The 13,959-nt window shown below is 49.5% G+C and overlaps 2 protein-coding genes across 2 annotated transcripts; both read left to right on the top strand.

Moving 5' to 3' along the window:
• On the top strand, positions 1–8,636 carry NDUFS2 (NADH:ubiquinone oxidoreductase core subunit S2). Its single transcript, XM_065947009.1, has 14 exons — positions 1–159; positions 939–1,045; positions 3,113–3,303; positions 4,793–4,913; positions 5,084–5,196; positions 5,622–5,696; positions 5,870–5,947; positions 6,088–6,173; positions 6,375–6,494; positions 7,173–7,302; positions 7,677–7,772; positions 7,949–8,032; positions 8,171–8,228; positions 8,419–8,636. Exons 1-14 carry the CDS (start codon positions 65–67, stop codon positions 8,454–8,456), a joined length of 1,392 nt encoding a protein of 463 aa, XP_065803081.1. The 5' UTR covers positions 1–64; the 3' UTR covers positions 8,457–8,636.
• A 370-nt stretch (positions 8,637–9,006) lies between these two features.
• FCER1G (Fc epsilon receptor Ig) lies at positions 9,007–12,400 on the top strand. The gene is made up of 5 exons (XM_065925161.1): positions 9,007–9,304; positions 11,152–11,243; positions 11,410–11,442; positions 11,858–11,878; positions 12,039–12,400. Exons 1-5 carry the CDS (start codon positions 9,256–9,258, stop codon positions 12,099–12,101), a joined length of 258 nt encoding a protein of 85 aa, XP_065781233.1. The 5' UTR covers positions 9,007–9,255; the 3' UTR covers positions 12,102–12,400.
• Positions 12,401–13,959: the final 1,559 nt, after the last annotated feature.

The following is a 13,959-nucleotide window of genomic DNA, read 5'->3' as shown; positions in this document are numbered from 1 at the left end:
CACAAGGAGGCGCGCTGGAGGCACTTCCGCCAGGCTCTCCTTCCAGCAGTCTACGGCGGGCAAGATGGCGGCGCTCAGGTCTCTGTGCAGCCTGCGGGGCGTCGCGGCCCAGGTGCTGCGGCCCGGGGCCGGGGCCCGACTGCCGATTCAGCCCAGCAGGTGAGACCAAGGGCGGCGCCCGATGCGCTGTCTCCAGGGCTGGGGTTTCTCGAGTCTGGGAACTCCACGGGCCCTGTGACCCCTAGGAAAGAATGACCCAGGCCCGTGACCCCTCTCCCTGGCCTGCTCTCTCGGGTTCCAGGATCCAGTGGTACCTGTTCTGGAGGAGGGAGGAAAGATTGTTTCAGCTCGATCTGCCAGGGATGAAATCATTTGGAGGGAGACTCTGCCCCTCAGCATTAGTGGTAATGTCACCCACCCCCCAAACGTCCTGCTGCTTCTCCCAACCCCATCAGGGCTGGGGTGCGACTGGTGAAAAGTCTCCTTAGACGCTGTGAAAGAAAAGGAAAGCAATCCCGGTGGACTTAAAGGAGGAACGTAAACCAAGAATCCCCGGGCCTCAGTGCTTGAGCAGAGCCAAGTAGCCAGCATGCCCCACCCCCCTTTTCTTACTCTTCGGTTGACCTTGAATAAACACATTTCTCGGATTCGTATTCACTAAGATGGGAACCATGAATATGACCAGAAATTAAAGGACCTGGGATCCCCATCTTTGCATGCATAGGGTTGTTGGGTGAAGTGATTCCGGGAATAAGTTATTAGTAAGAATGGAACCGCTAGAGTTCCAGTTTGTTCTGCCAAAACTACACAGCTCTGTCAGGGACTTGTCATTGATGAATCCAGGACACCCTGCCCGGGGCCCACGTGAAAGTGCATGGGAATAGGGGAGCCGAGCACTGCTCAGGCCTTTTGCCTAGGATTTGTCATTGCCTCCCCAGAGGCGCTCGGCAGTGGCAGCCAGATGTGGAATGGGCAGAGCAGTATGGAGGTGCTATCATGTACCCCACCAAGGAAACAGCCCACTGGAAACCTCCCCCTTGGAATGGTGAGTGCCCAGGGCCACTGTCCCAACCCACACACCTCCCTGCCCTGCCCTGATTTCTGAGTGCTCTCGAGCTGTCTGTCTGAGGCAAAATTTAGCCCCCAACTCTTTTTGCTTGCAATAGTCTACTTGCAACTCACTGCATATGATAATAATGATAATAGGGTATTTATCAAGTAGAATATTCCAAGGGAAAAGAAAGAGGAGATTCCAGACAACCCTTGAAGATCCCTACCAAATTGATATCTTTAGCTTCAGCTTTTTCCAGAGGTTTAATATATTTCCTGCTAAAGGAGCTTTTTCCCAAGGACACCCAAATGAAACCTTTCTAAATATGAAACTCCCCCGCACCCCGCCATAAAACTAGTCCTTCTTGTAATTTTTAATTTTGATCAATGACTCCCTCATTTTCCTAATCCCTTAGGATTGAAACTTTTTTTTTTTGTATTGAAACTTTTTAGTCACCTTTTGTCTCCTTTTTCTTTCTTCCCCTCCATGTCTATTTTCAATATGTTACCAAACCATGCAGTTCCTTTTATAGTAATGTTTCACACCTGGTTATCTTGCCTTTTTTGGTTTATTTTATATTTTATATTAGACCTTGATTATCTTGGGAATCTCTTTAATGGGTTCCTTGTACTGATCTCGTTCCCCTTCAGCTGTCCTATACAGTGTCATCACCTTTATCTTCCCCAAACATTGTTTTATACTATGTCATTCATTCTTTTGCTCAAAAACCTTTAGAGGAACTTCCAGGTACCTTTCAAAAAAGTTAACAGGAATAATAGCTGAGTGGTTACCATGTGCTGAGTGTTTTTTCTATGCACTATTTTACTTAGTCATTACAATGACCCTGTGAGAGTGATATTTCAGTTTTGAGGAAATCATGGTGTAGGGAAATTAAAAGGTGATCGAAGAGATACTAGTGACATAAATCACTTAGTGTAGTGATTGGCTTGTGCTCAGTCCTCCCTAAGTTGCTAATAATCCTGATAATTGAACCACATCCCCCACTGCCTGCCAACACTAATCTTCTGCCTCTTGGTAGATAAGAACTCCACAGATACATATTTCCTTGCTTCTAAGATTTGACATGTTCATTCCATAGCCTAGGATGCCTCTTCTCTCTTTCTATCTGACTCATTCCCTGTATTTTATTTAAGAAGTGTCAATATGGCAACCCACTCCAGTATTCTTGCCTGGAAAATCCCATGGACTGAGGATCCTGGTAGGCAACAGTCCATGGGGTCGCAAAGAGTCGGACACAACTGAGCGACTTCACTTCACTTCAATATCAAGCAGCAGCTTCAAAGCCGAACTGGTGGCTGAAAGTAAAATGGAATTTCAGTTGACGGGCCTGTATCTTGCCTTCACGAAGTCATCACAGTCTTCTCTCCTTTCTTTAAATACTTAGCAACTTACTTGGCACCTTGTGAATCTGACCTGTGTTACTAGTTTCTCACACATACTTATTTCCCAGACTAAATAGTAAGCCTCTTGTGGGTACAAGCTGTCGATTAGTAGTGGTAAGGATGAAATATACATTTCCCAATTAGTGGGACATTCAGCAGATACAGCTGGAGAGCAGTGTATCTTAGTGGTTAAGAGTGTGGAGTCTGAAGCTGCCCAGGCTGAGTTAAATCCTGACGCTGCCACTTACTGACTCCGTGGGAATTCATTTATCCTTTCTGGCCTCAGTGTCTTCAGTAAGATAGTTGCTACTTATATGGTTGTTGACATGATTAAATTAATTAAAGTAAGTAAAGTGCTTAGAGTAGTGCCTGGTATATTACAGAGACTGTATAAATGTTATCTATCATTTTTTTTTTAAAGGTATTCTGAGTGACATGGAAAGAGTGAGGTTCATGGTCCCTCTCCCTCTCAGAAAGTTTAGATCTCCCTTCCCTTTGCCCAACTGATGGTCTTCTTCTTGGTTATGTTAAAGATTGGGAAATTAGCAGGATATGGAATGGTGAAATGGAAGGTATACAGGGAGATGCTAACTCCTTGCTGTCTTTTGGGGGTTTTCAAAGGAATTACCATTTGGCTCAACTATTTCCCACTTCTCAGATGTGGACCCTCCAAAGGACACATTGGTGTCGAACCTGACCCTGAACTTTGGGCCCCAGCACCCAGCAGCTCATGGAGTCCTGCGGCTAGTGATGGAATTGAGTGGGGAGATGGTGCGGAAGTGCGACCCTCACATCGGGCTGCTGCACCGAGGCACTGAGAAACTCATTGAATACAAGACCTATCTGCAGGTGTGGGGGTGAACGGGGCCTGCTGACCGGACTGGGGGTGCTTTAACCTGGGGCTTTGCCCCAGAAGCCCAGAGAAGGAGGGTGTCATGGGGGTTGGGAGGGAACCCTGTTGAGGTTATCAGGACAGCTTTGGTTGGGAGGATGGAGAGATGTAGCAGGGGATGCTGAACTTGAATCATCTGGATTTGGTTTACCCAGCAGAAAGGCTTTGGAGCCAGAGCTCCACTCCTCACTCTTCTCTGGCTGACTTTTGGCTGGCCCCTGTACCTTTACTCCCGTGCCTCAGTTTCCCTGCCCTTAGATCGTACTAGTACGTCAAAGCTGGTGTCCCTGGGGTCAGGGAGAGAGGAGAGAGACGTCAGCTTCCCAGGACTAACAGCTGATTCTTGTATCTTCCAGCATTCTAAGTTTGTTTTCGAAATACTCAGTGAGTCAGAGTGACCGGGAGGGAGTTTGTGACAGAGTTTGCTGTTTTTGGAGAACTCTGTGACCCAAATAGTAAGGGTCAGATTTGAAGAAACTGTATGCTGGGATAGGAATCTGAAGTTTTTCTTCTTACTGTCACGAAGAAAGCTCTTGATAACAGGACGATGGGGTTAAGATTTAGAAGCAGCTGCCTAGAATGTGATTTCCCCAAAGAGTCCCGGCAATGATGGTTTCTGGCCCCACTGTCTGAAGAGTTAACCCCTGTAGCTTCATCCCGCATCACAGTGACGTCAGGGCAAGAACTGGCTGTTCCAAAGAGAGGCATCTTAGCTCCGCCTCCTTCCTGGAAACCGAAGCAAACAGCTGGAACTTAGCTTTCTTGGTACTGTGGATGAATCCTTTCTACCTATCTCTTTCCATCCTTCTTGCACTTCCTTAATTTCCTCCTAAGATTACCTTTCTCCGTCAGTATCGCAGATAGACATTCTTCTTGGACAGAGGTATCGCTTGGCCCAGAAGACTAAGTTGGCAGTGGTGTGCTGCAGCCAGCTCATACTGGCTCGCAAGAACAGAGTGTTAAATTTTCAGTTCTGTGAGTCAGTTGTTAAACACAGCTATCATTAAAAATTAAATGATGCTAGCTTGCAGTTTAAGATATTAAAAATCCAGGTAAGAAGTATGGAAATCCCCGGCTTTGTTATTGTACTGCACTTTTCTGTGCCGTGTTCTCTAGGCTTTTGCTTTTCTGATATCTGTGTAGTGGAAATACTGTGTGATGGTCTTACTCTGCCCTCTGCTGCCCGTCTTCAGTCACGTAGTGTTGGTAGTTTAAAGTGGGACCTTGTAGGAGTGTTTCTACCGTGGAAATGGGCAAACCCGACAGATCAGGGTCCCCCCCACCTCACCCCGTCTGTGTGTTTCATCCTGCCTTTCTCAGACTCCTGAGATTGGGAGGACTTACGTAGCCCTGACCTCTGATGCCCACTGAGAACAACGCTTCTAGCAGCCGGACTGAGGGGTCCTCGGCCTGTTAGATGTGACCCAGGTTTCTCCCTCTTCCCAGGCCCTTCCATACTTTGACCGGCTGGACTATGTATCCATGATGTGTAATGAACAGGCCTACTCACTGGCCGTGGAGAAGCTGCTCAACATCCAGCCTCCTCCTCGTGCACAGTGGATCCGAGGTATGCCCCGTCCCCTTCTTCCTGTGGCCCATTATGAGTATAGCGTAGCGCCTCTGCCCCCCGTTTTCGGAGCATTGAACCAGAGCCTAGTATACAGACCCCAGAACTCTTCTGTCAGCCTGGATCCCTGGCTCCTATACCCAGCTCTTCTTGTCTTCACCTCCCTACAGTGCTCTTTGGAGAAATCACTCGACTTTTGAACCACATCATGGCTGTGACCACACATGCCCTGGACATTGGGGCTATGACCCCTTTCTTCTGGATGTTTGAAGAAAGGGAGAAGGTATGAGGAGGAGGAAAGGGTGGGAAAAGGGGAGGAGGTACCTGAGATAGAGAAGGTATGAAGGATATGAGAGTAAAAGGAACGCAAACATTTAGGGGGAGAAGGTATATTTAATCTGGGTTATATATATGTATATATTTAAGTTTTTGTTATATATTTTTATTTATTTGGCTGCATTTATTTGTCTTAGTTGTGGCACGTGGGATCTAGTTCCCTGACCAGGGATCGAACCCAGGCCCCCTGCCTTGGGAGCACAGAATCTTAGCCACTTTTCCACCAGGGACTCCCCTGGGTGATATTTCTAAGGAGCTTTGTGTTGTGAAGTGTTGGCTGGGCCCGGAAGGCTGGGGGCGGGGCAGTGAACCGCCATGGTGTTGGACTTGGGGACCCAGGACTTTGTCACTAACTCACTGTGTCCCGTCAAGATGTTCGAGTTCTACGAGCGAGTGTCTGGAGCCCGGATGCATGCCGCTTACGTCCGGCCGGGAGGTGTGCACCAGGTGAGCGGGCTCCCCGGCCTGCCGCAGCATCCGGTGCTTGCATGTACCCTCCGTGGCCACTGGAGGGCAGCACCACGGGTGGAAGCGCCAGCCCTGAGCCCCTGAGGCAGAGCTGGCTGGCTCTCCTCAGCAGAGGCTCTATACTCAGCGTTGATCCTCCACTTGTTTTCTAGGACCTACCCCTTGGGCTTATGGATGACATTTATGAGTTTTCTAAGAACTTTTCTCTTCGGGTTGACGAGCTGGAGGAGGTAAGATAGGCGTCAGTGGGAAGAATCCCTTTTCGCCCAAGAAGGGTTCGTGGGCTTTTAGTCCCCAGTTGTAAAGAAACACAGAGGTGTCTGCGGAGTGTCTTAAGTAGTGTTCATACAGCAGATTTCTTGATCGACAGATGCTGACCAACAATAGGATCTGGCGAAATCGGACCGTCGACATTGGGGTGGTAACAGCAGAAGACGCGCTGAACTATGGTTTTAGGTGGGAGAACTAAGACTTCTCTAGGGGCGGGTGGGTTCCAGATTAATATCTTGGCTTCAGGAGTGGCACCTGCCTTGCCAAACTGGTTTTTTTATCCCATGCCCAGAGTGTGCGGGTGGGAGAGGGGATCCTAAGGAAGAGACCAGGCCTCCTTTCTTGGTTTGTGGAAGGTGACCCTTGATTGTATTACACTCTCTACAGTGGGGTGATGCTCCGGGGCTCAGGCATCCAGTGGGACCTGCGGAAGACCCAGCCCTATGATGTTTACGACCAGGTGGAGTTTGATGTGCCTATTGGCTCTCGAGGGGACTGCTATGATAGGTAAGGCCCAAATTCTTTCTTAGCTCATTGTCCCCCTGGTTTTTCCCCTGTCTAACCTTTATCTTAGCTACTTTCTTTTTTCTCATACTTTTTAGTATCTGTCAGAACACCTGTGTGTATTAAATTAGGTTGCTTTTTAAAGCACTTTCATACATGTGACATCTTATTTTACCCTTACATTCTCCTTATGTCTTGGATAGAACTAGTTTTGGCCGCATCTTGTAGCTGAAAAAGCTGAAGCACAAAAGTTAGAGATCAGCCTGGGGTTGTTCTATCGGTAGTGCTTGGGACTAGAATCCTCCTGATCCAGTGCTCTCTCCACTAGATTCTAAGCTTCAAATTCCATTGCTCTTTACTGACCCCAAGAAAAGTTTGCTACCGTTTTCTTTTTGAGTCAATTTGACTCTCACCTCCAAAAAATGTTCAAGAGAGTAGCAAAAGAGGGAAATACTACAGGACATAGTCTGAGAAAACTAGGAGAGGATTTGGGAAAGGGCCCGGTACTCAAATCAGAAGACTAAGTCTCACACAGGTGCCCAGGCCAAGCAGAGAAGCCGCACTAGGGGAGTGGAGAAAGTTACCTAGCACTGTTCAGTTCAGCCCAGCGCATTCTCCCAGCCTCACCTCCGGTCCTCTGGCTGCTCGTCTCCTGTTCTTAGTCTGTCTCATCTCCTTCAGATACCTGTGTCGGGTGGAGGAGATGCGCCAGTCCATCCGAATCATCTCACAGTGTCTGAACAAGATGCCTCCTGGGGAGATCAAGGTTGATGATGCCAAAGTGTCTCCACCGAAACGAGCAGAAATGAAGGTTGTTGCCCACTTGTGTCCAACTCTCCGTGACCCCACAGGCTGCAGCACACCAGCCTCCCTGTCCCTAAGCATCTTCCAAAGTTTGCCCAAGTTGGCTACAGGGATAGAAAAAAGGGGGGCGGGGCGACAAGGGGCCATGACTGGGGAGGAGTGTCTTTGGATTAAATTCTACTTTTCAGTTTTCCTTCTTCAAAGAATTAATTGTGTAAGATTGTTAACCTCCCATACCCTCCTCTCTCTGTATCTTCTCTGCTCACTGACTTACGTGGGGGATTTTAGACTCCCTGGGGTAGAGATTATGTTGTGTGTGTGCAAAGGCCTGCCATACAGTTTGGATCTGGCTTGTTGACACTCCCTTACTCCTTTCCCCAGACATCTATGGAGTCACTGATTCATCACTTTAAGTTGTACACTGAGGGCTACCAGGTTCCCCCAGGCGCCACATACACGGCAATCGAGGCTCCCAAGGTGAGGCGGGAAAGGGAAGGGAGCGACAGTGTGTGCAGTGGGTGACTGGAGACAGGTGTGGAATTAAATTCTCGTTGCTCGGTGAAAGAGAGGACGTGAGGGTGAATAGAAAGGATTCTGTTGGCAGAGAAGAATGTTCTTCCTGTTAACGAAGGCAGCCAACCTTCTTTGGACAGGGAGAGTTTGGCGTGTACCTGGTATCTGACGGTAGCAGCCGCCCTTATCGATGCAAGATCAAGGCTCCTGGTTTTGCTCATCTGGTAAGAACCAACCTCAGTGATTCTAACTCTTAATATGTGAATGCAATAATGAGTGACCTTGGTTGAGATCTTTATGAACTTTGATTCCTTCTCCACCTTTCTTATCTCGCCTAATACTTGCTGTCTTAATCTCTCTAGGCTGGTCTGGACAAGATGTCTAAGGGACACATGTTGGCGGACGTCGTTGCCATCATAGGTACAAGGCCTGTTGTGTGGTGGAGGCATTCTAGTCAAGGGACTTTGGAACTCTGATTGGGAACAGAAGCCGAACACTTCTGTTCAACAAACTACAGGCGTGGACTCAGATCCTCAGTCTCCTGGGCACTGTAATGACTTCTAGATCCTTGGTAACATCACTTTTTTTTCTCCTTCCCCTGACCTCCTAGGTACCCAAGATATTGTGTTTGGAGAAGTAGATCGGTGAGAAGGGGAACAGTGTTGGACCTCCCTGCCCTCTGTGGAGCCTCTCCGTCGTTGGAAATGGGCCTGTGCGTGTGTGTGTGTGTATACATGTACATGAATGCTTAGCTGTCAGGCTTTCTGTGCATGTACTAGAAAAGGAGAAATTATAATAAATTAGCCACCTTCTGGCCCCACACCCAAATTTCTGGTTTGTCTTTCCCAGTATCGTACTGTCTTTCACTTTAAAGAGAAACTTAATCATCTACTTCTCTGTTAGACAGTCCCTGGCAATTTTTCCTGTTCATCTCCACCCCCTGTTCTGACTGTTGTTCCACTTCTCCATTCCCCATTTCCTCTTTTCCCCACTTCCCCCCATGCTCAAACCTTGCTGCCCACACTAATTGATAAACTCCTCAGGTCAAGACGGGGTCCAGAGTTCCAGATGGGAGAGAAGGGTTATCATGGGGTCTTAGAGAATCCTGAGGGGCAGTTTATCACTGCTCTGTTTCTGAACAGGGCTGGAGTGAGAAGGGGGCTTTAGATAGCCTTTCCCAAGCACAGGCGTCCCCCCTTTCCACGGTGACAGGGGCTTGGTCATTGAAGGACGGAGGCACGGGGGCTCAGACCTCCCAGCTCCCTTCCTTGGTTGGCCCTTCCGGGAGCTGCCCGTTCTCTTGCAGGAAGGGGAAGGGGCCAGAGCTCGGAGGAAGGCGTGGCAGGAAGGGGGGAACTCTGTGGTCAGGGAGCTGCTCGCAGCACAGCTGCGCAGTGCCCGCGGAGCGTCAGGTCCCCAGCTCTCGGCCCCTCAGCCCCTGCCCAGGATGATCCCAGCAGTGTTCCTGCTCTTACTCCTTTTGGTTGAACAAGCAGGTGAGAGCTTTGATGAGGGACGGTGAGCCGGGCTCCAGGGTGGGAACCAAGGGCCTGTGTCTGAGGGACAAGGCGGGAACAGACGGAGGGAGGCCGGCTTGGGGCAGGTGGACACAAAGACCCTGAGGCTGGTTCTATCCAGTCCCCATCACAGCACAGGGGTTGTTCCCTCTTGTCCCCTTCTTACTTTTTCAGGGCTAATACACACATAAGGCTTCAGTTTGGCAGAGGAGTGGTTCTACGATATGAAAAGCTGGTCCGGGGGAAAGGTTCCATTTCCCATGATGAGCATTTTCTATGGGGTGCATTTGGTCTTGTCCATTGGGAACTGATATCTAGCTGGTTAAATGACAATTATAAAGCCCCCTTTAGGAAGGCAGGGACCTGTCCTTGTGTTTAGGGGTGAGGCAAGGATAGTCAAACAGGATTGCTGCTTCTAAGGGGTTTTCAGTAAGGCACAGCTGACGTGAGGGTGGGCGGCACACAATGCTCAGGTCTAGAGAGCTGGGAGCATCAGCTGAGAAATCTTGAGGCAGAAAAGGAAGGTCTCTGCAGTTCTGAGGCTCCATCATTCTCTGACCTCTCACTTCTTGCTCTCTTGGAGTTGTCTGTTTTTTGAAGACGGACAGTCACAGCTGGGGTTCGGGGAGGAAGAGGTTAGTGAAACTTAAGGGAAGTGGGGAAATTAAAAAAGATGGAGTGGGATGGACTTCCACCAGCCCCATCGTGAAGGTGGAGGGAAGGTCTAAGTGAGGGGCCAGTCTGCTGCCATGAGATGAGGTAGCAGGTCCACTGAGGCATAAAAGAGAGGGTGCAAGCTTTAAAAGTGGAAAACCTGGGTTTGAATTAAAAATCTGTCACTTAACTCTGTGGCCCTAAAGAATTACTTTTCTTGGGGTTGGTTTCATCATCTACAAAATGGCGATGATGTTTCCCTCAAGGGGTAGTTTTGAGATTTATGCAATACTGTGTGTGAAAGAAACGTCACAGCACAAAACGCGCTTAACTGATATCTCACATGCTCACGAGCTCTTCTGATAGGGGTCGGAGCTGATAGAGGCTGGAGCTCAGGCTTTATTTGATTTTTTTCATTGCACAAAACTTCCTCTCTCAGTGGCTCAGAGTGAGTAACAGGGCAGAGTACCCGGAGCCAGAATCCATACAGCTTGCAGTCCTTCCCTTGAGCCTGGGCTGAGACACTCGGTCAACCTTGTGTGTAGAGCCATCGGTATCCATAAGGCCAAGGAAAGCAGGCACCTTTTTTTAATATATTTAAGTGTCTCAGGATGGGGGTGGCGAGGGGGGAAAGCAATGTGGCTAAGGCTAGATGACCAATAATAGAGTGATTGCCTTCCCTCCCTTCCTCAGCTCACATCCTTCCTGTCCAGCCCTCAGCCACAGGTCACAGGACTTAGCAAAGACACCCCTGTGGTTTCTTTGCTGAAATTTGTCACTGCCTCCCCTCACTTTACCCCTCTGGGCTGAGGTTTTCAGCCCAGTGAACACAAATGGGTCCCTTGAGGGCTATGAAGTGCTCAGTGGTGCCTGAGGAACCCACAGTGCTAAAAAATTGGTTGGGGGCTAAAAGGGGAAGGCTCTCAACTCTCAGAAACTATAAGTTGCCTCACAACAGACCCCTTCACACACTTGTCCTACCCCTACCCTAGGGTGAGGGAGAAGACAGAGAGGGAAGAGAAATAGCGATCCAGAGAGGAAGATGAAATTTCTTCCCTTGGAGGGTGCTCCCTCAGGCCCCGTCCTACCTCCCAGAGCCCTTCCCTTCTCTGCTCTGAGCAGCAGATCTTCCCTGCTGCCCCTGACCTGATGCACACCCTCTGTCCCTTCAGAGGCCCTGGGGGAGCCTCAGCTCTGCTATATCCTGGATGCAATCCTGTTTCTCTACGGTATTGTCCTCACCCTCCTCTACTGCCGACTCAAGGTAAGGCAGGAGCAGGCTGGGCCGAGGGCTGGAAGGAGAGGTGGGAGGCTGGTGGCCACATGGCTTCGAGGAACGGGGAAAAGGGGATTGGAAGTTCCCCCATGAAGTCTGGAGGGGGTTTGGGCCGACGATCTTCACCTTTGCTAATGACCTGCCTCTCCTCCAGTTGCAGGTGCGAAAGGCAGCTGCAGCCAGTGAGGTACGAACCCAGCCTCAGAGGGGCGTCTGCAGCTGCTCGGGCTCGCAGCCCTTCTGGGGCCTTAGCCTTGGGGTCTGTGGTCTCTGGTGGGGGGGCATGGGACTCAGGTGCCGATCTGTCTAGCTTCAGAGACCCCCCTCCCACCTCATCCTACCCACCCTGCCAGCTAGCCAAGTCACAAGGGAAATATTCAGTAGGCACCGAGGAAGAGTCAAGTGGAGAGTGACCACGAGTACACGAGGGAGCTGAATGTTGTGGATATATGTGTGTTGTAGCGTTGTGGGCAGGTGTGCGTTCATGCCCCAGCCTGAGGGAACCGGTCACTCCTGGCCAAATACTCCCTGGGAGGGCACGATGTTGAGGGGTCCTGTAGGACATGTCGGTCTCTAATGCTTTGCCCCTTTTGCCTCAACAGAAATCCGATGGCATTTACACAGTAAGTGAACCTGCCTCCCACCCCCTACCCCCTGTCCAGGAAGTCAGCAGAAGAGGGTGGGCTTTTGAGTGACCTTTGGAAGAGGTGGAGCCTGCGGGGGTGGCTAGGAGGCCCAGTGATGGGCTCAAGCTCCTGACTGTCCTTTGACCTCTATCTCCAGGGCCTGAGCACCCGGACCCAGGAGACTTACGAGACCCTGAAGCATGAGAAACCACCACAATAGCTTTAGAACAGACGCCCTTCATCACTTCCTTCTAACACTCTCCTCCCAGCCCTCGTGGTTGGCATCACACATGCCTCCCCACCATTAATGCCAGTTGACCCTACCCCTGTGATGACACTCTGCCCCCCATTAATAATCACCAGTGATTCCTCCTCCTCATCAAAGACCTCAGAAGCTCTTCATTGATGTTTATATTCTAGTCTCACCCCTTTATGCCACCCTTCCCCTCTTCCCCCCATCCCCAGGTCCCAGTAAACAATGGGAAGGGACTAACATCAATAAAGACACCACAGACTGGACTCTATTCATTCATTCATTTAAGATATTTATTCAGCCTCTACTAGCCTAGGCTGGATACTGAAGATACCATTTCAAGTAAGGTAAACTCAGTTCCTGACCTGCCAGAGCTCATAGTCTAATAGACTTCAGGGTTTTACTTGATTGAGGGATGAATGCTGACTGTGACTGGTGGAAGGAAGAAACTCCTGACCCCCAGGTTCTCTAACATGGAGCTGGAGCAAGGAGTAATGTGTTGGGAGTCTAGGCACATTCAGAACAGTCAAATCCAAGAAATGACTTTTTCACCCAGCATGGCCCTCTGTGTCTGACAACTGGAACAAGGTTGGTTTGCAGGCAAGCCTGGCTATCCAACCCCAGATAGTCACCAATCCAGATCAGAGTGGGCTACAAGGAGCAGTGTAAGCACATCTCATGATACACATGCATGTGGGCATTAGCAGAGCTGGAAAGCCAAATGTGCAGAAGGGATGGTGTGACAAATGCTTGTGTGAGACTCCCAATAGAAGGTTTAATGGAAGATGTTCTCTGTGGCTTCTGGGGCAAGAGGGACCTCAGGGGGCCAGGTTGGGGTTGGAGGAGGGTAAGGCAAAGGGGAGGGCTTCCTAGGTGGCACAGTGGTAAAGAATCCACCTGTGAATGCAGGAGCTCAGGGATCTGGATTTGATCTCTGGCCCAGGAAGATGCCGTGGGGGAGGAGATGACAACGCACTCAAGTGTTCTTGCCCAAAAAATCCCATGGACAGAGGAGCCTGCAAGGCTACAGTTCAAGGGGTCACAGAATTGGACACAGCTGAGCATGCAAGCAAATAAAGCAGAGGGGAACAAGTCAGGTCCAGGTAGGAGGCCAGCTCCTCTGAGCGCATGGGTGAGTGGTGAAGGGATGGCCCTTGTCTGTGCCAGTCCTGTTTCTAGGCAGGATTCTGTGGTAGTGCCTGAGTCCCATCTGACGTTGTCACTCCGACCTCTGATCCAGCAGCCCTGTCCAAATGGGCCCAGGTCTCGGGCTTACCGCTGTCTTCCCTCCTACCCCCACCCCAAGCTGGGGAATACTTTGCCCTGCATGCTGCCTGACACTTCTCATTGTGTTTCAGCTTGTACCATTTGATCTCATTAGCCCTGTGAGGAAATTCAGGCTCTTTGAAGTTAATCTGTCCAAGGTCATCTTGCAAGTTTGATGGACAGATCTCTGTCCCTGCATGTTTTGCCACATGCAGGGTAAAAAAAAAAGATACTGAGAAAGAAAGGGGAAGAAAGTAATTTTGAGTGGTAAGGGGCTAGAAGGTCAGACTGAAGAGGTTGATTAATATACAGAAGAGGGGGACAGGGATAGATTGGGAGTTTGGGATGAAGACATACACACTGCTATATTTAAAATAGATAACCAACAAGGACCTACTGTACAGTACGGAAAACTCTGTTCAATACTCTATAATAACCTAACTGGGAAAAGGATTTGGAAAAGAACAGATACATGAAATATGTATACCCTGTTATGTAGGGAATTACCCTGCTATGTGCTTGAAACACAACATTGTTAATCAACTATACTCCAATATAA

This window comes from Muntiacus reevesi, chromosome 1, assembly GCF_963930625.1.
Source record: "Muntiacus reevesi chromosome 1, mMunRee1.1, whole genome shotgun sequence".
Taxonomy (NCBI): Eukaryota; Metazoa; Chordata; class Mammalia; order Artiodactyla; family Cervidae; genus Muntiacus; species Muntiacus reevesi.
The sequence above is the reverse complement of the archived record's forward strand: the minus strand, read 5'-3'. Positions and strand labels throughout refer to the sequence as shown.

What these genes read in the sequence shown, in the direction of transcription:
- NDUFS2 (XM_065947009.1), top strand. Translation starts at nt 65, where the DNA reads ATGGCGGCGCTCAGGTCTCTGTGCAGCCTGCGGGGCGTCGCGGCCCAG. An exon ending in CTGCCGATTCAGCCCAGCAG is followed by an intron (nt 160 to 938) that starts GTGAGACCAAGG and finishes TTGCCTCCCCAG; the next exon opens with AGGCGCTCGGCAGTGGCAGC. An exon ending in CTCCTGGTTTTGCTCATCTG is followed by an intron (nt 8,033 to 8,170) that starts GTAAGAACCAAC and finishes TAATCTCTCTAG; the next exon opens with GCTGGTCTGGACAAGATGTC.
- FCER1G (XM_065925161.1), top strand. Translation starts at nt 9,256, where the DNA reads ATGATCCCAGCAGTGTTCCTGCTCTTACTCCTTTTGGTTGAACAAGCA. An exon ending in AGGCAGCTGCAGCCAGTGAG is followed by an intron (nt 11,443 to 11,857) that starts GTACGAACCCAG and finishes TTGCCTCAACAG; the next exon opens with AAATCCGATGGCATTTACAC. An exon ending in AATCCGATGGCATTTACACA is followed by an intron (nt 11,879 to 12,038) that starts GTAAGTGAACCT and finishes CTCTATCTCCAG; the next exon opens with GGCCTGAGCACCCGGACCCA.